A 23235-nucleotide genomic window follows, 5' to 3' on the forward strand; every position below is an offset into this window, starting at 1 on the left:
GCCGGTCGTGTTTCATGCGTCACCACATCCTCGATTTTCACAACAGGAGGGGCTAAGCTAACGACACTTGCCTTGATGGCTCGAGCATCGTGCTCAGTGAGCTTGCTAACGGGCATGTTCCAGTGGAATCTGGGTCTACCATCCATTGACGGGTCGGTAGGGCCCTCATGTGGTAGTCCACTACTTCTTAACCTACCTCCCAGCAGATGCCTAAGCCGTTCGATAGGTTCGGGTGGCCCATTGGCCTCTCCTCGATGGAGATTCTGTGGACTTGGCTTGAGGTTAGAATCGAACGAGAAAGGTTGATATGTCCCTTTCTGCTTCTGAGAGGGGTCGGGCAAGGCCACTGGGGCTCATCTCGATTTTTCTCCCTGGCTCTGTTTGATGCGAGGCGACCTCGAGCCCTTTCGTGGGCCAGCCTTCAAACCTTGGTCGGTCGCTGCTCATATCGAATGAGATGACTACCGCTTCGTGATGTGACGTGAAGCATTGTGGTGCAGCAATTGCATATGCAATGCTTGGATGTATAAGATGAATGTATGAATGATTGAATGAATGATCATACAAAGAAATTGTAACAACCCAAAAATCCATACACCAAAAATCCCAACTACAAAATTTTTCTTTCTTTAAAACCCTTGAGTGATGATGTGGCATGTAGGAAAACCCCTAACCTTGCACTAACTAAACCTACATGACTGGCATGAGTATCTCACCTCATCACCTAGAATTTATTTTACCACATAGCATACATCAAGTTGCATTATATTCAACATGGTGATTTGGATTTTACTTGATTTATGTGTTGATTAAATAAAAGCTAACAAATATGTGTTTATAAATAAAAGAACTAATATGGAATTAATATCCCAATAAATACTTTGACCAATGTTTATCACCATGGAACATTTTATCAGAGGAGAAGTAGGCCACTTTGATTTATATACAGGAGAGAAGTGTAACATAATACTAAAGGTAAGAAGAGGGAGGCAGCAGCTCAGCCCAGCCTGCCTCGACCGGCCCAGCCTGCCTCGACCGGCCCAGCCAGCCAGCCCAGCATCACCGCCCGTACGTGCACGTCACTAACGAGCCGGACCCGCCCGTCAGCCGTCACGCACCGCACGCCGCCGCATCAGGACAAGATGACAGATGGGCCCCCCTGTCAGCCGCCCAGCTACAGGATCATCTTCTTCCCCACGCCAGCCTCATCTCTCGACCGAGCCCCGACCAAAGCAGCAGACGCGGGCCCAGGTTCACGCACATCGCATGACCCTGTCCCCCACCTTAGCGCCGTGCCCACGCAACCGCCCCCGCGCACGAGAGCCGTCCGATGTGCTCGGCACATCACCAGCCGTTCCATCATCCGCCATGGGAGCTTAGAGCTCCGGCTATAAAAGCCATGACCCTCTGTTGCCCTAGCGTTCGCCCCATCGCCTCACCGCCACTTGGTGGCCAACCACTTCACCGAGCCAGAGAAAGGAGAGAAAGAAGGAAGAGAGAAGGAGAGGCGCGGAGAAGGACACCGCTGCCGGAGCAAGAAAGGAGAAGCGGAACCACGCCTCGCCGAAACCAGGAGCGTCGCCCCGATCAGCTACATCGACGTAGCTGCTCAGCACGGCGCTGCATCGCCTCTACATAGCCACGACTCTCCACTGCACCGCCATCCTATCTCCCACGACACCTACGGTGAGCGCCCGATTTTCCCCTGCTCGCCGCCAGACTCTGCTATTCCGGCCATGGCGCTCCACACCGTGAGCGCGTAGGCCAAGGCCATCTCCAGCCTCTGGATACACAAGCACATCATCCACGACCACACCGTAGACCCCTCCTAGCCCCATGGACGCTGTAGCCGAGCACACTCACACCGCGCTCACAACGCCGCCGCCATGGCGCAGCCACCACCGGCTCACCCGACCACCTCGCTAGACTGGAACGTAGCCGTAAAGCATCATCATGATGACCAGAAGATAGCTGCGTAGACCGAGACTCCGTTAGCAGGCCACAGCGCCCTGGCCAAGAGCACCGGACCTCGGCCGGAGCTCCGCCGTGCACCACCACCGCTCGCGGACTCCACCACGCCTTTTGGTCACCGTCGTTACTTCACCATGTCGTCTGCTAGCCGTCTGAACAAGGAACGGGGCACCAGGACCACTAGAACAGACCACATGTAGAGACCACATGCAGAGACCCTATGTAGAGACCACATGTAGAGACCGTATGTAGAGACCCTATGTAGAGACCACATGTAGAGACCCGTGACTCCGTCTCGCTTACAGAGACCATATGCCGAGACCACCATGACTCCGTCTCGCTCGCCGAGACCATATGCTGAGACCACCATGACTCCGTCTCGCTCGCCGAGACCATATGCCGAGACCACTATGACTCCGTCTCGCTCACCGAGACCACGTGCAGAGGCCACATGCAGAGGCCACGTGCAGAGACCACATGCAGAGGCCACATGCAGAGGCCACATGCAGAGGCCACATGTAGAGGCCACATGTAGAGGCCACACGTAGAGGCCACATGTAGAGGCCACATGAAGAGGCCACATGTAGAGGCCACACGTAGAGGCCACACGTAGAGGCCACATGTAGAGGCCACACGTAGAGGCCACACGTAGAGGCCACATGTAGAGGCCACACGTAGAGGCCACGTGTAGAGGCCACACGTAGAGGCCACACGTAGAGGCCACATGTAGAGGCCACATGAAGAGGCCACATGTAGAGGCCACACGTAGAGGCCACACGTAGAGGCCACATGAAGAGGCCACATGTAGAGGCCACATGTAGAGGCCACACGTAGAGGCCACATATAGAGGCCACATGTAGAGGCCACATGTAGAGGCCACACGCAGAGGCCACACGCAGAGGCCACATGAAGAGGCCACATGAAGAGGCCACATGTAGAGGCCACACATAGAGGCCACATGTAGAGGCCACATGTAGAGGCCACATGTAGAGGCCACATGTAGAGGCCACACGTAGAGGCCACATGTAGAGGCCACATGTAGAGGCCACACGTAGAGGCCACATGTAGAGGCCACTGAGACTCCGTCTCGCTCGCCGAGGTCACATGCAGAGGCCGCTGAGACTCCGTCTCGCTCGTAGAGACCACATGCTGAGGCCGCTGAGACTCCGTCTCGCTCGCCGAGACCACATGACGAGACCACCGAGACTCCGTCTCGCTTGCCGAGACCACCGTGGACCAGTCACAGTGTGACACGTGTCAGCCCAGGATTAATTTAGCCTTTTTCCATTTTCGGAAATAGATTTAAACTTCGGAAATTCATAACTAATTCATACGACCTCAGAAAAATACAAAACCAGGACCAAAATTCATCTAAAATCAAGCTCTACGCAATGAACCCATGTTTGAGTACATTTGGCTCTTTTGAATTTTCATTGCTTCTTTGTGCTATTCTATAGACGTCGCTAACGCGACTATAATGCGATCGTTTACAGACTCAGAGGAAAACCGGACGGACGAGGATCGTGAGTACCGAGACGACTACACTGAAGGTGCCACATCCCACCCAACTTCGTAGCACCTATTACGCATGGCCAATATAGAACTGCTAGTGCTTTACTATGTTGTTATATTCACACTGTGATAGGACTTGCATGGTAGTATGCCTTCTTGATGGCCTTTACCTTGATGCAACCTTGTCCCTGCTCACCTAGCTGTAGGCTAGTCACACGCTTGCTACTATATTTCATTGCTTATTACTTCTACTACGCTTGCACTACATTGATGCGTGGTGGAAACTAGTATTATCTGGACTACGGGGAGAGTGCTGCGTGTGTGACTTGGGTGAGTGGAGGGTGAGGGTTGTGTCGACCAAGTTGGAGTATACGACGAGCCTTGGGCAAGTCTTGCCGTAGGGTGCTACCTGGGCACCCCTGGAATGGATACCTGTGGTGGGTAAATGGATACCTGTAGTGGGTAAATGGTATACGAGGTGGCCTTGGGTGTGAACCTATGGTGGGTGGAGCCCAGGGTGGAGGTGCTGTGGTGGCACGGTAAATGGAAACCCTGATGGAGACATTCTGGCTTGGTCATCCCTAAGGACTTACTAGTACTCAGATTCACCGGGAAGCCTTACGTACCACTCGCCCTATATGGTGCGGGACGGCCGGACTACTTGGTAGGATATTGCCATTACTGCTAGGTTGTTAGCGGACAGTGTAAGGAGGTACGGGGTACGGAGGATCTCCCCCACACCCTTCCGAGACTTCATGGAGACCTTGTGGACCCGGCTCATGACTCACAGTTTCAGCCACCCCAGACCGGACTTGGGGTGAACCAGGGCTGAATGGTAGAATGGCATTATCCTAGGCTAGCAAGCGGCCGGAATCAGCCTAGTTGACGACGGTCAGCGAGGAAGGCGGATCTTGTGGTTATGTAAAACCTCTGCAGAGTGTATGGTTGATCGATCGATACATGTGCCGACTTGTCGGCTATGGACCTTTCCTGGGTTTCGCTTAAACTAGATATGAGATGAGTCCTTCTCTTCTTCCCCCAGGGAGTGAGTGTTCGGTCGTAGCCAGGGGCTACAGGCCTTGAGACAGTGCTGAGAGGGAGTTGGCCTGTCGACTGAGCGATGGTATGGGTGTGGTATGGTAAAGGTGTGGAGATGGTGGTATATCGGTCCCAGGGTCGAAACCTGGCTTTGGAATGGGAATGGGGTGGAATGGGTGTGGTAACGGTGTTAAAACCTGACTATACTATTATATACTTGATATGCTAATACATAGGAAACCCCAGCCTTATAGGTTCCTTTTGAATATATCCGACTTGCATCCAATTACCACAAAGCAATGCTCATAGGGTTGGGAGTGGCCAGTACAAATCGTACTGATAAATTTTGGCATACAGGTTCTGCTGAGGAGTATAGCTCCGAGGAGATTGACGGTTGAGGGATTCGTTCCTACGCTCGAGTTTGGCGATCTTATCTTCAAGCTGTTCTGAATGAATGCTACTTTTGATTCCGCCAATGCGGCGATGTAATAATTTATGTAATTCCGCACTATTTGTACTCTGATATTATCGATGTATGGATGTGATCATCGACTGGAATTTGGGTAATATGATCTACCACGGTCTTATTACACTTTGACTCTGTGGATTTCCCATCGTGGAAATCGGGGTTGTTTCAGAAATAGCAGGGGTCGGTAATATTACCTCGATGGCATGAGTGACGAGTTCTGGGAGTTCTTACCGGATATGTTCGCATGGGGTTTGGGTCCGACATTCATGACCAGGCCAGTGTAACCTGCATGAGCCTCCCATTCTTCTATATCTGTCATTTGGCAGCGCCCTGAGCCATTCGATCGACTTGGGCGACCTACAGCCTCTCCTTGATGGAGATTCCATAGGTAGGCCCCTCCATACCCTTCCTAAGAAGGTGGAGGTTAAGGTTTGGAGTGCAGAGGCAAAGACTCTGATCACGCTGGTGGGCAAAAACGCTGTAGCCGCTGGGGCATAGGGTCCTAGCGGTCCGACCAGGTTTACCCAAAGTTTTGAGCTCGCACACCGTGCCTCTAGTTTTTAAACGCAAGGAGGGGTTAGGCAAAGAGAATGTCTAGCGAATGGACGCTCCCGCCAGCCCCCGAGCGATGTTCGACCCCTGCCGTTGCTAGGGTCAGAGGCTCGGTATCGAAATTAATATGTAAAGTAAGTAAGGGTGCTTGTCTCTCGGTGGCGGTTTTGAGCCGTTCGATCGGCCTGGGCACCAGTTTTACCTCAATGGTAAGAGTGATGGGTTCAGGAAGCCTTCACTGGATATGAGTGGGATCCTATTTGCATCCTACCCGTTCCTCGGCCATGGCCAAGCCGTCCGATCGACTTGTGTTACTTGTTGAGACAAGTTTTTCCTGCAGAAATAGAGAACGAGGACATCCTGCGCAAGAATTTAGTTAGGTAGATAAGCCAAGTGAAGAAAACTTGTCGCAAATGGACAAGCTCTCGATTTTTGGTGTAGCAAATGGTCTCTTAGCTCTTCTCCCTTTTTTGCATAAAGAGTTAGTGCAATCCAACCCTTTTCGTTTGTTAAGGTCATAAGAGCTCAAAGTACGGATGAGCCAATTTTGATTATGCTGGTGAGCAAAGACACCATAGCTGCTAGGCCATGGGTATCCCACAGTCTGACTAGTTATACTTAGAGCTTGTTCCCATAAACCTCGCTCCTAGGTCCTAACGTAAAAAAGGGGGGAAGAGCATAGAAAATGTTTGTCGGATAGAAATGCTCATACCAGCCCTAGAGTGAGATCTGACCCCTTGCTGTTGCTAGGGTCGGATGTCACTGAAAAACTGGGGAGTTGGATAACAAAATTGATAAGAGAAAGTGTGTGTTTATTAAGGGTAAAAGCGGCATAGCTGCTCAATGTTCCAGGCATTGGTGAAGATTTCACCGTCGATGGTCTTGAGCTTGTAGGCGCCTGGATGGAGTATCTCCGCAACTATGTACGGTCCCTCCCTCGATGGGGAGAGCTTGTGGTGGTCCTTGTTGCTTTGTACGAGGCGGAGGACCAAGTCTCCGATGTTGAAGGCTCGACCCCACACTTGTTGGCTATGGTACCGTCGCAACGCCTGTTGGTATTTGGCCGAGCAGAAGAGGGCGACATCGCATGCTTTGTCTAGCTGGTCCATGGTGTCCTCATGGGACGCTTTGGCTCCCTATTTGTCGTATGCCCAGATCCTTAGCGCCCCATAATCGAGGTCGGTTGGAAGGACGACCTCAGAATCGTAGACCATGAAGAAGGGTGTATAGCCAGTGGCTCGACTAGGGGTTGTCCTCAGGCTCCAAAGTACTGAAGGAAGCTCGGTGACCCAGCATGCGCCAAACTTGTTCAACCGGTTGAAGATCCTAGGCTTGAGGCCTTGTAGGACCATGCCGTTTGCACGCTCGACCTGCCCGTTCATTTGGGGGTGTGCGATGGTAGCCCAATCAACCCAGATGCGGTATTTATCATAGAATCGAAGGAACTTCTTTCCGATGAACTGCGTGCCGTTTTCCGTGATGATGGAGTTTGGGACTCCAAAGTGATGGACGATGTCGAGGAAGAACAGTATGGCTTGATTGGATTTGATTATGGAGATCGGCCGAGCTTCTATCCACTTTGTGAACTTATCTATGGTGACAAGTAAGTGGGTGTAGCCTTCGGGCGCCCTCTTCAGAGGTCCAACTAGATCAAGCCCCCAAACCACGAATGGCCACGTGATAGGGATCATCTGGAGTGCTTGGGCCGATAGGTGAATCCACCGAGCGTAGTACTGACACCCTTCATAGGTGCGCACGATCTGCTTGGTGTTGGCTATAGTGGTGGGTCCTAGGCGTGGCATGGTGACCGTAGACCCAACTATGGATATCGCTCAACAAACGCTTCCCCTATTTGATGGAGATGTAGTGCTGTAGGATCCCGGTGTGGCTTCGCTTGTAGAGTTTGCCCTCCACAAGAACAAAGGACTTAGCATGACATGCGAGCCGTTGAGCCTCCATCTTGTTCATCGGTAGCGCATCACGGAGGAGGTAGTCGAGGTAGAGTGTCCTCTAGTCGACTAGAGGGAAGGGCTCTGTTGCTGGGTCCTCTTTGAGCTCCATAACTTCGAGACTGGATGGAGCCATTGATTGGTCAGCCCCCGGGCCTAGATTGGACGGACCATCACCGCCTTGTTCCGACCCCTCATAACAAACCGAGGGCTTGTGCTAGTCGCTAGCGAAGACACCCGTTGGGACCGGCTCTTGGCCAGATGCTGCTTTCACTAGCACGTCGGCCACCTCGTTGAGGCGCCTCAGGATGTGATTGAGTTTGAGGCCATCGAACTTGTCCTCCAAATGGTGGACTTCTCGATAGTATGCGGCCATCTTGGCATCATGGCAGCTTGACTCCTTCATGACTTGGTTGATGGCCAACTAGGAATCTCCTCGAACGTCAAGGCGTCGGATGCCCAACTCAATGGCAATGCGCAGGCCGTTGATGAGTGCCTCATATTCGACCACATTGTTGGAGGAGGGGAAATGGAGATGGACCATGTACCTCATGTGTGCCCCAAGGAGTGATACGAAGACCGGCCCCACATCGGCGCCCTTCTTCATCAATGATCCGTTGAAGTACATCATCCAGTATTCCTGATCGACGACCGCTGGTGGCATTTGGACCTCGGTCCACTCTACGATGAAATCCGCCAACACCTAGGACTTGATGGCTATCTGGGAGGCATACGCAGTGCCCTGACCTGTCAGCTCGAGTGCCCATTTCGCGGTTCTTCTCGTGGCATCCTAGTTCTGGACGACCTCGCCAAGGGGGAAAGATGTCATGACTGTCACCGGATGTGACTCGAGGTAGTGGCATAGCTTCCTCTTGGTGATGAGGATGACATACAGAAGCTTCTAGATTTGGGGGTAGTGGGTCTTCGAGTTAGATAGGGCCTCATTGATGAAGTACATAGTGTGTTGTACTTTGAGGGCATGCCCCTCTTCTTCGTGCTCAACCACCATGGCGGTGCTAACCACTTGCGTGGTGGCCGCAATGTAGAGCAGGAGCGGTTCTCCATTAGTAGGAGGAACCAGGATTGGGGCCTTTGTTAGAAGCAGCTTGACCATGTCAAATGCCTCCTGGGCCTCGGATGTCCATTCGAAGTGGTTGGCCTTCTTTAGAAGTCGGTAAAAGGGGAGACCTCGTTCGCCAAGGCACCAGATGAAGCGGCTGAACACGGCGAGGCACCCTATAACTTGATGTACTCCCTTTATGTTCTGAATTGGGCCCATCCTTGTGATGGCTGAGATCTTCTCTGGGTTTGCTTTGATGACACTCTCAGAGACGATGAAACCAAGCAGCATGCCCCTCGGGGCCCCAAAATCGCACTTCTCAAGATTGAGTTTGATGCCATTTGCTCAGAGTTTTACAAATGTCTATTCAAGATTAGCTATGAGGTGGTCAGCCCATTTGGACTTGACCATGATTTCATCAACGTAAGCCTCAATGGTCCGCCCAATAAGGTCCCCGAAACACTTGAGCATACAATGTTGGTATGTAGCCCCAGCATTCTTTAGACCGAACGGCATTGTGATGTAGCAGAACAATCCAAAGGGGGTGATGAAAGATGTCGTGAGCTGGTCGAACTCTTTCATCATGATCTGATGGTACCCAGAGTACGCATCAAGGAAGTAGAGGGTTTCACACCCTGAGGAAGAGTCAACTATCTTGTCTATGCGCGATAAAGGAAACAGATCCTTAGGGTATGCTTTGTTGAGACACGTATAGTCAACACACATCCTCCATTTCCCGCTCTTCTTTCGTAGAAGAACGGGATTGGCTAACCACTCTGGGTGGTACACTTCCTTGATGAATCTGGCCGCCAAAAGCTTTGCGATCTCCTCGCTGATGGTGCTGCGTTTCCCCTCATCGAAGCGATGCAGGCGTTGTTTCACCAGCTTGGAGCCTAGGTGGATCTTCAAGGCATGCTCGGCAACTTCCCTTGGAATGCCTAGCATGTCTGAGGGTTTTCACACAAAGATGTCTCTGTTGGTGTGGAGGAAGCAGACGAGCGCGCTTTTCTATTTGGAGGAAAGCGTGGTACCAACGTGCACCATTTTTTCCTCGGTGCTCCTGGGGTCTATGAGGACCTCCTTAGAGCCTTCCGCTAGCTCAAAGGACCCAGTCGACCTTTTGGGGTTGGGCGCTTCTTTGGTGACCTCTTTTCTGATGTCTGCGAGCTCTCTGGAGGCTACGATAGCTGTGGCGTGATCGCAGCACTCGACTTCGCACTCGTAGGCACGCTGAAAGGAGGTGCCGATGGTGATGACCCCGCCTGGGTCTGGCATCTTTAGTGTGAGGTAGGTGTAGTTGGGGATGGCCATGAACTTCATGTAGCATGGTCATCCTAGGATGGCATGGTAAGTTCCATGGAACCCCATTACTTCGAAAGCGAGGGTCTCCATCCTGTAGTTGGATGGACCCCCAAAGGTGATGGGTAGATCGATCTACCCAAGTGGCATGGCCTACTTTCCAGGCACGATGCCATGAAAGGGCGCTCCGGTTGGCCAGATGCGCATTCGGTCAACGCCCATAGCGTCGAGCGTCTCGGCATACATGATGTTGAGGCCGCTGCCTCCATCCATCAGTACTTTGGTGAGCCGCTTCGTGCTGACGATTGGGTTGACCACGAGCGGGTATCTCCCTAGCTATAGGACACTCTCCGAGTGGTCAGTCTGATCAAAGGTTATAGTGGACTCTGACCACCGGAGGAAGGCATGTATGGCCAGTTCAGTCGCATAGACCTCGCGGTGCATGACCTTCTAGCGGCGCTTGGAGTCATAGGCCTCTGATCCTTTAAAGATCATGAGGCAGCCATCTGGTGTTGGAAAGACATTGTCCTTCCCCTTGGCGTCATCCGTGGTAGGGTCAGGGTCCTTCCCAAGCTCCCCTTTGTTGGAACCTCCAGACAAGAACCTCTTCATGAGGGCATAGTCCTTGTATAGATGCTTGATGGGGAAGGCATGGTTTGGGCATGGCCCCTCGAGTAGTTTTTCGAAGTGGTTCGGAGTGTCCACCGTGGGCTTCCGACCACCCCTACGGTCAGCAGCGGCCACGAGAGAGCCCTCACGCTATTGCTTCTTGTTCTTCTTTTTAGTGGGACGGTTGGAGGCACCTTCGCCAGCGTCCTTGTCTCGCCTCGTCTTGCCACTGAGGCGATCGAAGATCGCTTCGACTGCTTCTTTGCCCTAGGCGTGGCTGGTGGTGATGTCAAGGAGTTCCTTGGTGGTTCGCGGACCCTTGTGTCCCAGCTTGTGAACCAGAGACTCACAAGTGGTCCTAGATAGGAAAGCCCCTATAACATCAGCGTCAACGACGTGAGGTAGCTCGTTGCACTGCCGGCAAAAGTGTTGGATGTACCCACAGAGGGTTTCTCCGGCCTTCTATAGGTAGTTCTTGAGGTCTCATGGGTTCCCAGGGCGCTTGTATGTGCCCTAAAAGTTTCCCACAAAGATCTCCTTCAGGTCCACCTAACCTTGGATTCTGTTGGATGGTAGGTGTTCCAACCATGTTCGTGCCAAATCAACCAAGAACAATAAAAGGTTGCGGATAATGAAATCATCATTATCCACACCACCGGCTTGGCAGGCAAGCCGATAATCCTCGAGCCATAGTTTGGGGTTCATTTCCCTAGAGTACTTTGGGATGATGGTTGGTGGTCGGTACCTTGGCAGGAAGGCAGCGTTGAGGATGTGTCGACCGAAGGCCTGAGGCCGTGGTAGGCCGAGGCTCAGGCTTCAGTCCTCACTGCTATCATAGCATCCACCATGGCGAGGGTGATAGCCATGGCTAGCTCCCTCTCTCGGATCGTTGTGGGTATGCCTGCGAGCGTCAAGGGTGTTGCATGCGTCATGGTTGTGGCCGAGATGCTGATATACCGAGACCGCTGCGCACTGCCCACCGCTTTGTGATGCCTGGTGGACCGACACATCCCTACTGGGATGCTCTAAGAGTGTGCGCTGGCTGGCATCAAGCTCACGTCACCGAGACAATGAGCTCTCGGTCTACTGCGCCACCGCACGCTTGAGCAGCGTGCGAATATCATGATGGGCCTGACGATCCACGGGTGTCGTGGCCTCTGGAAGGCCATGGAGCAAGGCCACCATGGCAATGATGTTCTGGCTCGCCTAGATGAAACAAGGGAGGGCTTCATCGTCGGCGATGATCCTTCGATTCACATCACGGGCCATGGCGCGTGCATGCCTACCGTCTCCGTGGCACTCAATTTCCCAATCGAGCTTTACGTATTCCTGCTCGAGCTGGAGCCGTGCTTCCTCGATCTCCCAGTGTTAAACTTTTAGCTGCTCCACCCGCATGCGAGGTGGGGCCATTATCTCCCCCCTCGGCCTTGTTGTCGAGGTCGTTCGCTGGGGTAGCCTCCCCCTCGAGGATGCTTTCGACGTGTCCCTTAGAGGTACCCATCATGAAGCATTCATGAGAGGGGTGATGGCTCCCCCTACTAAAGTCAGAACCAGAGGGCGACTCTAGCTCCTCTACGAGGAGGTTGTGGAAAGATTCCATGACATGTTCGATCACCCCAATGAACTTGTTGTTCACGGGGGACTAGATCAAGCATTGTGCCACAAGGTGGCCAACGGTCTCTGCGGCGTTGCAGAGACCGAATGGGTGCACCGCTGGGGCACTCCGGATGAGGTATTCCAGGGAGAATGGCTCTCCCCCAGAAACCCATAGCTCCTCGAGCATCTCAGTGATTGGATCGAGGCCGATGGAGTGGAAGGGTTGAGCGACAACGGGCACCCGTGCCAGCTCTCCCTCCGCCGTGATGATGAAGTCTAGGTCCCCAAAGCACATGTGTGCACCTAGGACCCAACTAATATCGTGGTTAGCCATCCATGGTCTGATGTTAATGTCAGAATGCGCAAAGTCCCCTACCTGGCGCGCCAACTATCGGTGTTTCGAGTAAACACTAACGAGTAAATTTGTGGTTCGGGAAGAATATCCCTACATCCAGTTCATGGTTGCTGCTCGTGTTATTCGCACTAAAAAGTTCATAGTAGGGGTTACAAACGGGCGAGAGAGGGAAAGGTCCCAAGTCTCTGATGGAAAGGTCGAATGGGTGCTGAGAGCTTGGTTGCTGCTCAGCTATGTGTGATGTGATGTGTGGTGTGTTGAATCGATCCCCTTAGTGGGGTGCCCCACTTTCCCTTTTATAGGCCAAGGGGGAGCAGGGATTACAGATGGGAGAAAGAAGAAAATCAAGAGGCAAAGGAGGTCTTTCAAAGATGTCGGGTCTTCCTTTTCCTCTGTGCGGGCCCCGCTGACATGGCAGGCAGTGCCAGGGATAGCTCCACGTTGGGTGCATGTTCACTGATCCTAATTGGGCCGCACTGGGCGTCTATCTGCTGATGATGCCATGTCCTAGCATTGTCAGCTAGTTATCACATCCCATCCTACCCCGGCGGGCGGCGCGGTGGACCAGGGTGCTAATCTACGGCCACACAGGGAGCAGACGGCGTAGTGACCACATGTCCATTACTGTAGGTGATGTGAGTTTCCTTCTGGACCGTAGTGGTTGTCGTGTGCTTCTATCAGGATCCGTGCCCGAGGGCAAATGGCGGCGCCCATAACACTGTAAGCCAAATTTCAGCGCCTACAACACTGTTTGGACTCTAACAAGTCTAGAAGGTCTTAAAGCGCCCTTCTTGTCATATCCTGATGGTACTTTCCTATAGGCGTGCAGGGTATGGTCCTCAGTATTGCGGTTGACTTGAGTGTCCTGCCTTATCTGTGCGTGTTGTCATGAAAGAGCAGCGCGTAGACATTGGGCGAGGCGAAGCCAGTCTCCAGACATCGGGCGAGGCAGAGCCAGTGCCTAGACATCGAGCGAGGCGGAGCCAGCCCCCAGGACGTCGGGCCAGGTAGAGCCCTTCCCCAAACATCGGGTGAGGCAGAGCCAGCCCCCAGGACGTCGGGCCAGGCAGAGCCCTTCCCCAAACATCGGGTGAGGCAGAGCCAGCCCCCGAGTGTTGGGCGAGATGGAGCCAGCCTCCGGGTGTCGGGTGAGGTGAAGCCAGCCCTTGGGGGTCAGGCGAGACAGAGCCTGCCCCTAGACATCGGGCAAGGCGGAGCCTACCCCCGGACATCAGGCAAGGCAGAGCCAGCCCTCGGACGTTGGGCGAGGCAGAGCCAGCCCCTAGATGTCGGGCTAGGTGTCGGGCGAGGCGGAGCCAGCCCTCAGACATCGGGTGAGTCGGAGCCAGCCCCCGGGTGTCGGGCGAGGCAGAGCCAGCCCTTGGGGGTCGGGTGAGGTGGAGCCAACACTCAGACATCGGGCGAGGCAGAGCCAGCCCTCAGGAGTCAGCCTAAGGCAGAGTCAACCCTTGGTGGTTGGGCGAGATGGGACCTGCAGCCGTAGCGTCCACTAAGGCGGAGCTAACCTTTGAGGGTTAGACGAGGCAGGGCCCATGGTCTCGGTGGTCGGACAAGAAGTGATCCAGCAAGCGGTGTAGTCACGCTCTTGATAGCGCGAATGAATCAATGCTGTCGGTCATTAGCTCCTCCTCTTCTGGTATCCTAATATTGGTCCCCGACAATTGTGTTGTACTAACCATTACAACTCTGGTGCTTTCTCTGATGTTGGAATCGGAGAATACCAGTGCACCTTAGATGCCTAGGGTTTGGTCATGTGCACTATGCGATAACTCCGGTGCATTTCTCTAGTGAACCAATGGAGAAATCTAGTGTGTGTTAAGTCTTTATGTGCATGAAAAACACCCACTCTGTACTCACTCTTCGGTGCACCACAAGAGAGTCATGGTGAGTTCATTTGAATTTGGTGCCACCTGATAGGCTATTGTTCCAAAGATCATGTGCTAAACTTTGGTGTGGCACCCGAGATATGGCTTTGAGCAGCCAAAACATCTAGGGTTAGGAGTTTCGAGTTGTTGGATAGCTCCGATGCACCACCAGCCAGTTGCAGCACCCAAAAATAATGCAAACACTTCCTTTTTCAAACCTTTTTCAAGCATGCTAACTCCCAATGATCTTCCACAGGATGATCAACACATTTAGACCTTAGTTAGCATGTTCAAATATTTTCAAAGGTTTTTCACATGTGTAAGGAAATGGACCCTAGACCCATTTACTTTGGATTTTGGTGTTTGATGACCAACACAACCAAATTGGACTAATGAATTTACAAGTAATTGTTTTGCAGTTCAATAGGGTGCAAGACGTGACTTGGACGAAGACGACATGATGATCCCACGATCAACACCATAATCAAGACCCTAGAAGCATAAGGGAAGACCTAAGATATCAAGCAAAGTCCAAGCACGAATATGGGAACCAAGCCGAACGCAAGATCGCGAAGAAACGAGCTCGGCAGTGGTGACCGGACGTGGCCCTATGAGGATCGGACGCGTCCGATTAGTTGCTCGGCAACAACAGGCGTCAGCAGCAACGACCGAACTCTGAGCGAGGCAGTGACCGGACGCACGAAAACAAGGCCCGCGGTGGTTTGGCCGGAAGCTTAATAGTGAAGACGGCGGGGAGCGGTCCGGGAGAGGCTTGCCGAAAGGCACACCGGAGACCCACTTGCGCGTGGGGAAGGCCCGGGGCTATCCACGGAGTTACCCAACCGGAGCTTGGCCCTAGCATGGGATTCCTTGCGAGGGGCTCCAACAAGGACTAGGAGGAAGCTTGCGCGCTTCTCGATACCTCGGTAAAAATATCGAAGTCATCGACGGGAGTTTGCATATCTCTTCCTTACTCTTTAGATTCCGCATTTATATTGCAATCTTGGTTTGTGCTTTACTTTCCTAGCTTAGTGATAGGCTAGTTGGTAGGTTTGGAACCTAGGTTGCATAACTCTTTTTTGCGGTAGGGATAGCAACACACTAGCAAAATCGTAGTTTCACATTTAGATAGTTTACTTTCCTGCATTGGTTTTGACTAGGTGAAATTAGAGGCCTTAGTGAGAGGTAGAATTTTAAGTTGCCTAATTCGCCCTCCTCTTAGGCGTCACGGTCCCTTACAACATATTTTTCAAAATACCACTTGATTCTAATATGCAATGCATAGATAGACCTCTTAAGTGTCACTAGATAATAACCGTAATTCAAACAAGTTTTTCTCTCTTAGTAGTATGACTATATATCGTATCATTTCGATAATTTATCATCCACCAATTACCTCATGACTGACAAAACATTGTCTTTAGCTTTTCGCCATGATTCTTTGCCACATCACCATAACATCCATGTAGCTCAAGACACCCTAGTGGACTAAGCCTTTAGCCTTACGAATCTCACATGAAATGTTAGTCTACAAGTATTGTTATTAAGTATCAAAATCCAAATAGGAACCTAGATGCTTTTAGGGTGTGGCGTAGCCCGTGATAGTTTTATGTATTATATATGTTTATCAAACTTCTGTTGTAATTCTTTGATGGATTATGTGATCTCTTAAGATGTTAACTAATGTACGTTTGAACCTATGTTGTAAGACTTAAACTTATGTTATATGTGGAGTGAACTTATGTGAACTATGTGTGCCCCTATGTAACATGAGCTTGGATGAAGGCTTGCTAGAATGGTTCTCACATATGGTGCTACCAGGGGATGGTCGGGTTAGCTAGACTGAGTTAAGTGTGTGGGCTAATGGTGGCAGCTTAACTTGGTCCGCCTAATTGGAGGGTCCTCGCAATTATTCCAAGTAGGAATCTAGGGTTTTGTTGTGGTATTCTCAAATAACTATGAGCCGTTTATTTAATTAGATCGGATGGTTAGGATTATCTTTTACTTACTGGGAGGTAATAGGATATATATATATATATATATATATAATTCTATAAAATAGGATAAGTAAAGAAAAAACCTTTGTTTTAGATTAAAACAATTCTTCTATATCTAATTGTTGCATGTGTGACTTGTTAGATTTGCATGCATATTTTAGAACTTTGGAACGTGACATATTTTGATTAATTGGAACATGGGTTCTTTATATCTAGAACTCGTTTTTGGTACGTGTTGCTTGTTTAATTGTGATTTTTTTACCGTGTCACCTCACAATTCGATTATGAATGTGTGTGTTTTAACGTGTTAGCTAACAGAAGATGTTTCTTTTTTTATATAGTGTGATTCTGATGCCTCAAACCTGTGCAAGAAACACATTACCTATTGTGGTGTGCCGTGTGACGCATAATGCTCACCAAAAGGAAGGCGCACCGCTGGCCTCTAATCAAATGGACTCGGTACTTAAAAAAAAGGGATTTGGGCCCATTCGTCTGGTAGAATTTTGGCTGAAACTGGCTGAAAAACACTGTTTCGATTGAATTGTTGTGAGAGAAAAATATTATTCCGGCTGAAAAAAGAAGCCGAACAAACCGAATATGGGTACGCTGAACGGGACCTTGGTGGCATTTTATTTTCTTTCCTTTTATAGGTTATTTTATTTATAGTTAGTTATTTTATAAATTCTAAAAATATATAGTTGAGATTTGTTCGAGTTAGTAGGTAAATATGGTGTGTTTGGTTTGAGGAACCACCCAATCCTAGATGCGGTGGTGCTGAATTCATTACTCAAATTTAGTGAAATGACTTCATTCCTCATATTAGTACTAATTATTAGCATACGAGGAATTAGATGATGATGCATCAACCTATTTTATTCCACAAAATAAACTAAAAAAATGTGAAATAATTTGATGATGGATAATCTCATTCCTCAAACCAAACACACCATAGAGTACCATAGTAAGGCCCAAAGATCTATGTGTAATCTTGTAGACTAAGTAGGTAGAAATATGAGAGATTGTTGGTCAAAACATGTGAAGATTGATCTTTTCGGTTCTCAGGGTCTGTTTGTTTGGTATGCAGTTTTTAGGCTTTTGGATTAAAAGTTGACTTTCTGGTTTTTGCTTCTGTCTGCTGGCATTTTGCTATTGGGTTTTACAATAACACTCTGTTCGTTTGGGCTTATTTGGCTTATAAGCTGTACTTTTTTAGCTAACGAACAATATTTTTCGCTCACACTAAATTAGCCAACAGTACTTTCAGCCATGGCTTATCAGCCAAACAAGCCCAAACGAATAGAACATAAGCTTTTAGCTTCTCAGCATACAAAAGCCAGAAAAAGCACCTCAGAATGTGTATTCCAGCTTTTAGTTCATTTCATGAAAAGCTAGTTTTTTAGCTTTTAAAAGGCAAATTCAATAGCTAGTCTGTTTGCTCCGGTTTCTGACTTTCGGCTAGCAGAAGCTAGCAAAAATGTGAAACAAACATAGCCTTAATAACCTCTATAATCAGGACAGATGAAGCATATATTAGTAGGTTTTTATAAAATGTTTTCATTATATCAAATATATGCATATATTAGTATTGCCATGCTATTTACTCGAGATCCATCTAACTACTATTATATCATAATATATGCATTAGGGCTAAAGCACTGTATGTGTGCTATGTCTAACCCATGACTCTATTGGCTCATGCATTTTTGCGATGGCTTGTCTGAACACTCAACCAAATTTAGTAACGCACGACTCAAATAGCAATAGTGATGCATTTTTCTTTGATTGTCATCTAGCATAAATGAGTATAGTAAAGAGTCAAACTATTTGAAATTTAATCAAAGTTGTATAAAAAAGTACTAACATTTAAGATATACAAGATAAATATCTTTAAATTAATTATGAAATATGTTTTCGTAGTAAATTTAGTTGAAGATATAAATATTAATACTAGTTATTGTAAGCTTGGTTAAAACTAAGCTATTTAACTTGCCTAGCTTCGATTTTTTTTTTGACTTCCATAGTTGCATTCCCACGGAGCGAGTATTTTCACTCGACGAGTCAAGCTGGTGAGACCAGCGCATCTTTTCACTCGATGATTGGCTGATGGCAGTTGACCACGGCGAGTGGCTGTGGCTCCCTAGTCAGTACTCGTACGGAGTATGCCCCACATCCACATTTTCCCATGCATCTAGATCTGAACACTGATGTCCAGGGGTGAATCCAACGGTGGGGCGGGGGCTCAAGCCCCCTATCCATATTGGAGCAGTGAACCTCTTGTGGAGCCTCATTAATTTTTAGACAAAGTTCTATAGCGTAGGAGACTAAGACTTAAGATCAAGCAGCAGTGTTGTTGAACCCTCTGAAATATTTCCTGGATCCGCCGCCGCTGATGTCTAAAATACCACTCCATAATCCCCATGTGCAAGTGCAAGGGAGCAAATGGCAGTGTCAACCATTCTATAAGCATCCTTCGGATTCCAGCCCGTCCTGACTACAAAAGTGTACAGACAAACGGAAAGCGCGCACGCCAAAGAGCTCGTCGGCGCTCGCCCAGCCGCTCCGGCCTTCCACGGCAGCGGCGGACTCCCCCTCACGTCTCACCAACCGGCTCCCCTCCACCCACTGGCAGTCTGGGACTGAGGGCTCCTCGCTGGAGTAACGCACACTCCACTCCCTGTCCCCGACCCCGACCGACACACACCCGCGCTCCGGCGCCTCAAACCCCCCTCGCTTCCCCCGCGCGGGCCGATCGCGACGCTCCACCGCACCGCGACACCGATCCCCCGCCCTCCTCCTCCGCGCTGTCTGTCGGCGCCCGCCACACCCACCCGTCCCCAGCCCAACCACCCCAAATCTCGCGCCTTCCCTCCGAAATCCCCAGCCGATACCAACACACCACGCACGCGCTCCCCTCCTCGTCGTCCCCCCCAGATCCGCTCGCTCCACTCTGCCCCGCCCGGCCCGAGGCAAGATGCTCGTCCAGGACCGCGCGTCCCCGCACGCGGCCGCCGCCGCGGGCCAGAACCAGAAGCCGTCCTCGTCCCCGCGCGGCGCGCCGGGGGCGGACCGCCGGCACCCGCGGCCCTTCGCCAAGAACCTCGACTTCGCCACCTGGGCGTCCGAGCACTCCTCCAAGCTCCTCCTCCTCCTCTTCGCGGTCGCCTCCGCCGCCGCCGTCTTCCTCCTGCGCGGCGCGGCCCCCGACGCCGCCGCGCTGCTCTGCCTCGACCGCTCCGCCCGCTCGGGCTCGGGCGGCCCCGCCAGGCTCCCGTACCCGGACGTCGCCTGGTCCAAGGTCCCGCCGCTCGCCATCGCCGCGGGCAGCCCCTTCGCGTCGTTCCGGGCGGAGCGGTGGATCGTGGTCGCCGTCTCGTCCCCGCCCACCGCCGCGCTGGCCGCGCTCGCGCGCGTCAAGGGCTGGCAGCTCCTCGCCGTCGGCGATTCCCGCACGCCCGCGGGGTGGGAGCTCAAGGGCGCCATCTTCCTCTCCCTCGAGCTGCAGGCGCAGCTCGGGTACCGCTCCGTCGACTTCCTGCCCTACGGCTCCCACGTCCGCAAGACGGCGGGCTACCTCTTCGCCATCCAGCACGGGGCCAAGGTCATCTTCGACGGCGACGACCGCGCAGAGGTGCCCGGGAACGATCTGGGGAAGCATTTCGACGTCGATTTGGGATCTGGAGTCACCAACTACCCAGTGCTACTCCAGTACAGCCACGCGGACCCCAATCGCACTGTGGTGAACCCCTACGTGCACTTTGGCCAGCGCTCGGTCTGGCCACGGGGGCTGCCGCTCGATAAGGTTGGGGAGGTGGGCCATGAGGTGTTCTACACCGAGGTCTTCAGTGGCCGGCAGTTCATTCAGCAGGGGCTGTCAGACGGGTTGCCGGATGTAGATGCGGTGTTCTACTTCACTAGAAAGCCGCCAACTTCGGCGTTCGATCTGAGGTTTGATTCCGAAGCCCCGAAGGTGGCACTACCGCAGGGCATGATGGCACCAGTGAACTCGTTCAATACGTTGTTCCAGTCACCAGCTTTCTGGGGGCTCATGATGCCGGTGTCCGTGAGCTCAATGGCGGCAGATGTGATCCGCGGGGTACTGGGCACAACGGATCTTGTGGGAGATTGGTGGATATGTCGCTTTCTATCCGCCTACTATTTACAGGAAGGATCATATTCAGGCATACCCATTTGCAGAGGAGAAGGATCTGCATGTGAATGTTGGTCGGTTGATCAAGTTCCTGAATGAGTGGAGGTCAAACAAGAGGACACTCTTTGAGAAGATTCTTGATTTGAGCTATGCCATGGCTGAGGAAGGGTTCTGGACGGAGCAGGATGTGAGATTAACAGCTGCTTGGCTGCAGGACCTGCTCGCTGTGGGCTATCGGCAGCCGCGGCTCATGTCATTGGAGATTGATAGGCAGCGTGCAACCATTGGAGAGGGTGACATGAAGGAGTTTGTGCCCAAGAAGCTGCCATCTGTGCATCTTGGGGTCGATGAGATTGGCACAGTTAACTATGAGATTGGAAATCTTATTAAGTGGAGAAAGAACTTTGGAAATGTTGTGATGATCATGCATGTTAGTGGGCCTGTGGATCGCACAGCACTTGAGTGGAGGCTGCTTTATGGAAGGATTTTCAAGACGGTCATCATTCTTGCTGAGCAGAGCAATGCAGAACTTGCTGTTGAACGCTGCGCATTGTCACACGCTTATAAGTGAGTGTTTACTGCTCCCAATAACCCTTCTCTTCTTTGCAGCTCTCAACCAACCATGATTTATACTAGCTGTTAATAGAACATGCCAGAGCACTGTGTTTGATTTCTTAACCAATCATCAGAAATAGGCTACTATTAATTGCTTAAGGTGGCTCCTTTCTTGATCTTTAACAAACGAGTCTTGTGAGTTTGGCCTATATGGTTGCATTTCATAAGCATATCTGTCTCATTCAGAAGAATTTGCCTGGAATTCTTTAGATAATCCAATATGAAATTAGTTGATGACAGTGTCGGCCCAATTGCTAGTAAGTAGTAACTGTAGATTTTGTAGTCCCAAGCTATCTGCAGCAATGGGTGGAGGTTTAGCAATAGGGTTAATGCTAGATAAGTAATGTACCTTGATGCCTTTCATTTGGTTGTTATCTCACTCCCAGCCCAGTGCTGATGTAAACATTGTGCAGAGGCTGGAACTCATTTCCATTTTCTGAATACAAACTTGACCTTGGTGGCTTTATTAAGAAGAAGTAACCTTAAAATTAGCATCAACAAGGACTTGAGCTTGAGCTAGGCTTAGTTCCTAAAACAAGAAATCTATAAGTTTGCTCATTGATTTGATTTTAGGTTTGTTTGAATCAATAAACATAGTGCTATCATTCATTGCATCCAAGCACAGCAAAATTTCTTTAGGTGCAAACTGAAGTTAGATGAGAGGAATAGATGTGGAGAAGATTCTATTTTTGGGTCATACCGAAGCTATCTACATCGTTTATTGCCATTATCATTGTGATGCTTATGCAATGAAAATACACTCTTTTCATTTGAGTTAAAATGTCACAGTTGATAGTATGCTCCTCCACTTTCTTCATCATCGATGTGTCTTATAACAAGGATTGTGTGACCTGATGAGACTAATTGTGGCATGTATGCACCTTTTTACTCAAAGAGCTAAATTGAAACTCAGGTTACTTTGGTTGTCTGTATGCCAGTACTCTGTAGTTTGGAATCTAGCAACAAAATGCTGAAGTTATTATTGGAAGTTAGCTATCAACAAGTGCAATGTGCTGCATCTTCTTCTGCTATTTGTTCTTTTTAGTGATATAATAGTCTGAGGAATTCACATGAAAATGGCATCTATTTGTAGAGTTGTCCTACCCTGCCAGTGGGCATTTAGCGGTTAGACAGTTGACACTGCCACACGCCACACTGGGGTAGACAACATGCTTGGAGCCATGAACTTGTCCTAAACCCAAGACAACAGCTTCTGAACTCTTTAGATTCGGCACACTTCTTTTCCCCTCTGTAATTTAAGTTGAACTGGGTCCTGAAAAGTAACCTATATTTGAACGCACATAAGTTTTTTTCCTAAAAGATATATGCTGTTAACTACTTTTAGTACAATATCTGGGTTTAATGACTAATGAGTAGGATATAATCTATGCTTGACTAATTCTTCAGTAACACAGAAGCTGACTAGTGTAAATTGTGCAATCCTTGTGTTCTTTTTGTGCTATCTGCGCAACTGTTGACTTATTTGTGCTTTTGGGGGTGAAAAGTCTGATCTTTTTTAAAAAATCAAATTAATGCTACAGTATCCTCATGCTTTGTTTCTTCTTAATGAAATGTTGTGAAGCTCATCTGTGTGTTCAAGAAAAATAAAGCTACAGAATAGCATAATTTATCTGTAAAACAGAAAACTGAACAAAACAGTGTCATAATGTTATCACATTCCTTCACTACGTTTTGATATGTTTTCATGATTAACTCAATAATATCACTTATATAGCTTGCCAAAACTTCATCCTCATAACCTCATTTGACTTGTGGGCTCAATCTACATGGTACAATAAGGGATTTTGGAACTATACACAGTGGCATATAAGGAATCAGTTCTATGTTCCTTTGAATTCTGCTTTCTGGATGGTACAATACTACCATCTTTGCTGATCATGCTTGAACTCCTTTTACATTTCGTCAGGTATTTGCCCAAGGTTTTTGAAAGATACAGTGGTGCTGATGGATTTGTGTTCCTCCAAGACCACATGATTCTTAACTACTGGAACCTGATGCAAGCTGACAAGGAAAAACTTTGGATTACAAATAAGGTCTATATATTGTCTGTTTGCTGTTTCCCGAGCTATCTTCTATTGATCAGTGCAACTGCAAATGCTACTGTAGGATTCATGCTATATTTCTGATGCTGCAGATTGCACATTCTTGGGTTACTGTTC

The 23235-nt window shown here is 49.9% G+C and overlaps 1 protein-coding gene across 1 annotated transcript; it reads left to right on the forward strand.

Annotated features, from left to right (window-relative positions):
* Window positions 1-19133: 19133 nt before the first annotated feature.
* On the forward strand, window positions 19134-23231 carry LOC136530499 (probable glycosyltransferase STELLO1; the record flags this gene model as incomplete). Its single annotated transcript, XM_066523230.1, is given in 4 exon segments — window positions 19134-20383; window positions 20385-21007; window positions 22983-23109; window positions 23211-23231. Coding segments are annotated over 4 exon segments (1890 nt in total), but the record flags the coding sequence as incomplete, so codon positions are not given.
* Window positions 23232-23235: the final 4 nt, after the last annotated feature.

The sequence above is a fragment of the Miscanthus floridulus genome, unplaced genomic scaffold (genome assembly GCF_019320115.1).
Source record: "Miscanthus floridulus cultivar M001 unplaced genomic scaffold, ASM1932011v1 fs_148_1_2, whole genome shotgun sequence".
NCBI classification, from domain to species: Eukaryota; Viridiplantae; Streptophyta; class Magnoliopsida; order Poales; family Poaceae; genus Miscanthus; species Miscanthus floridulus.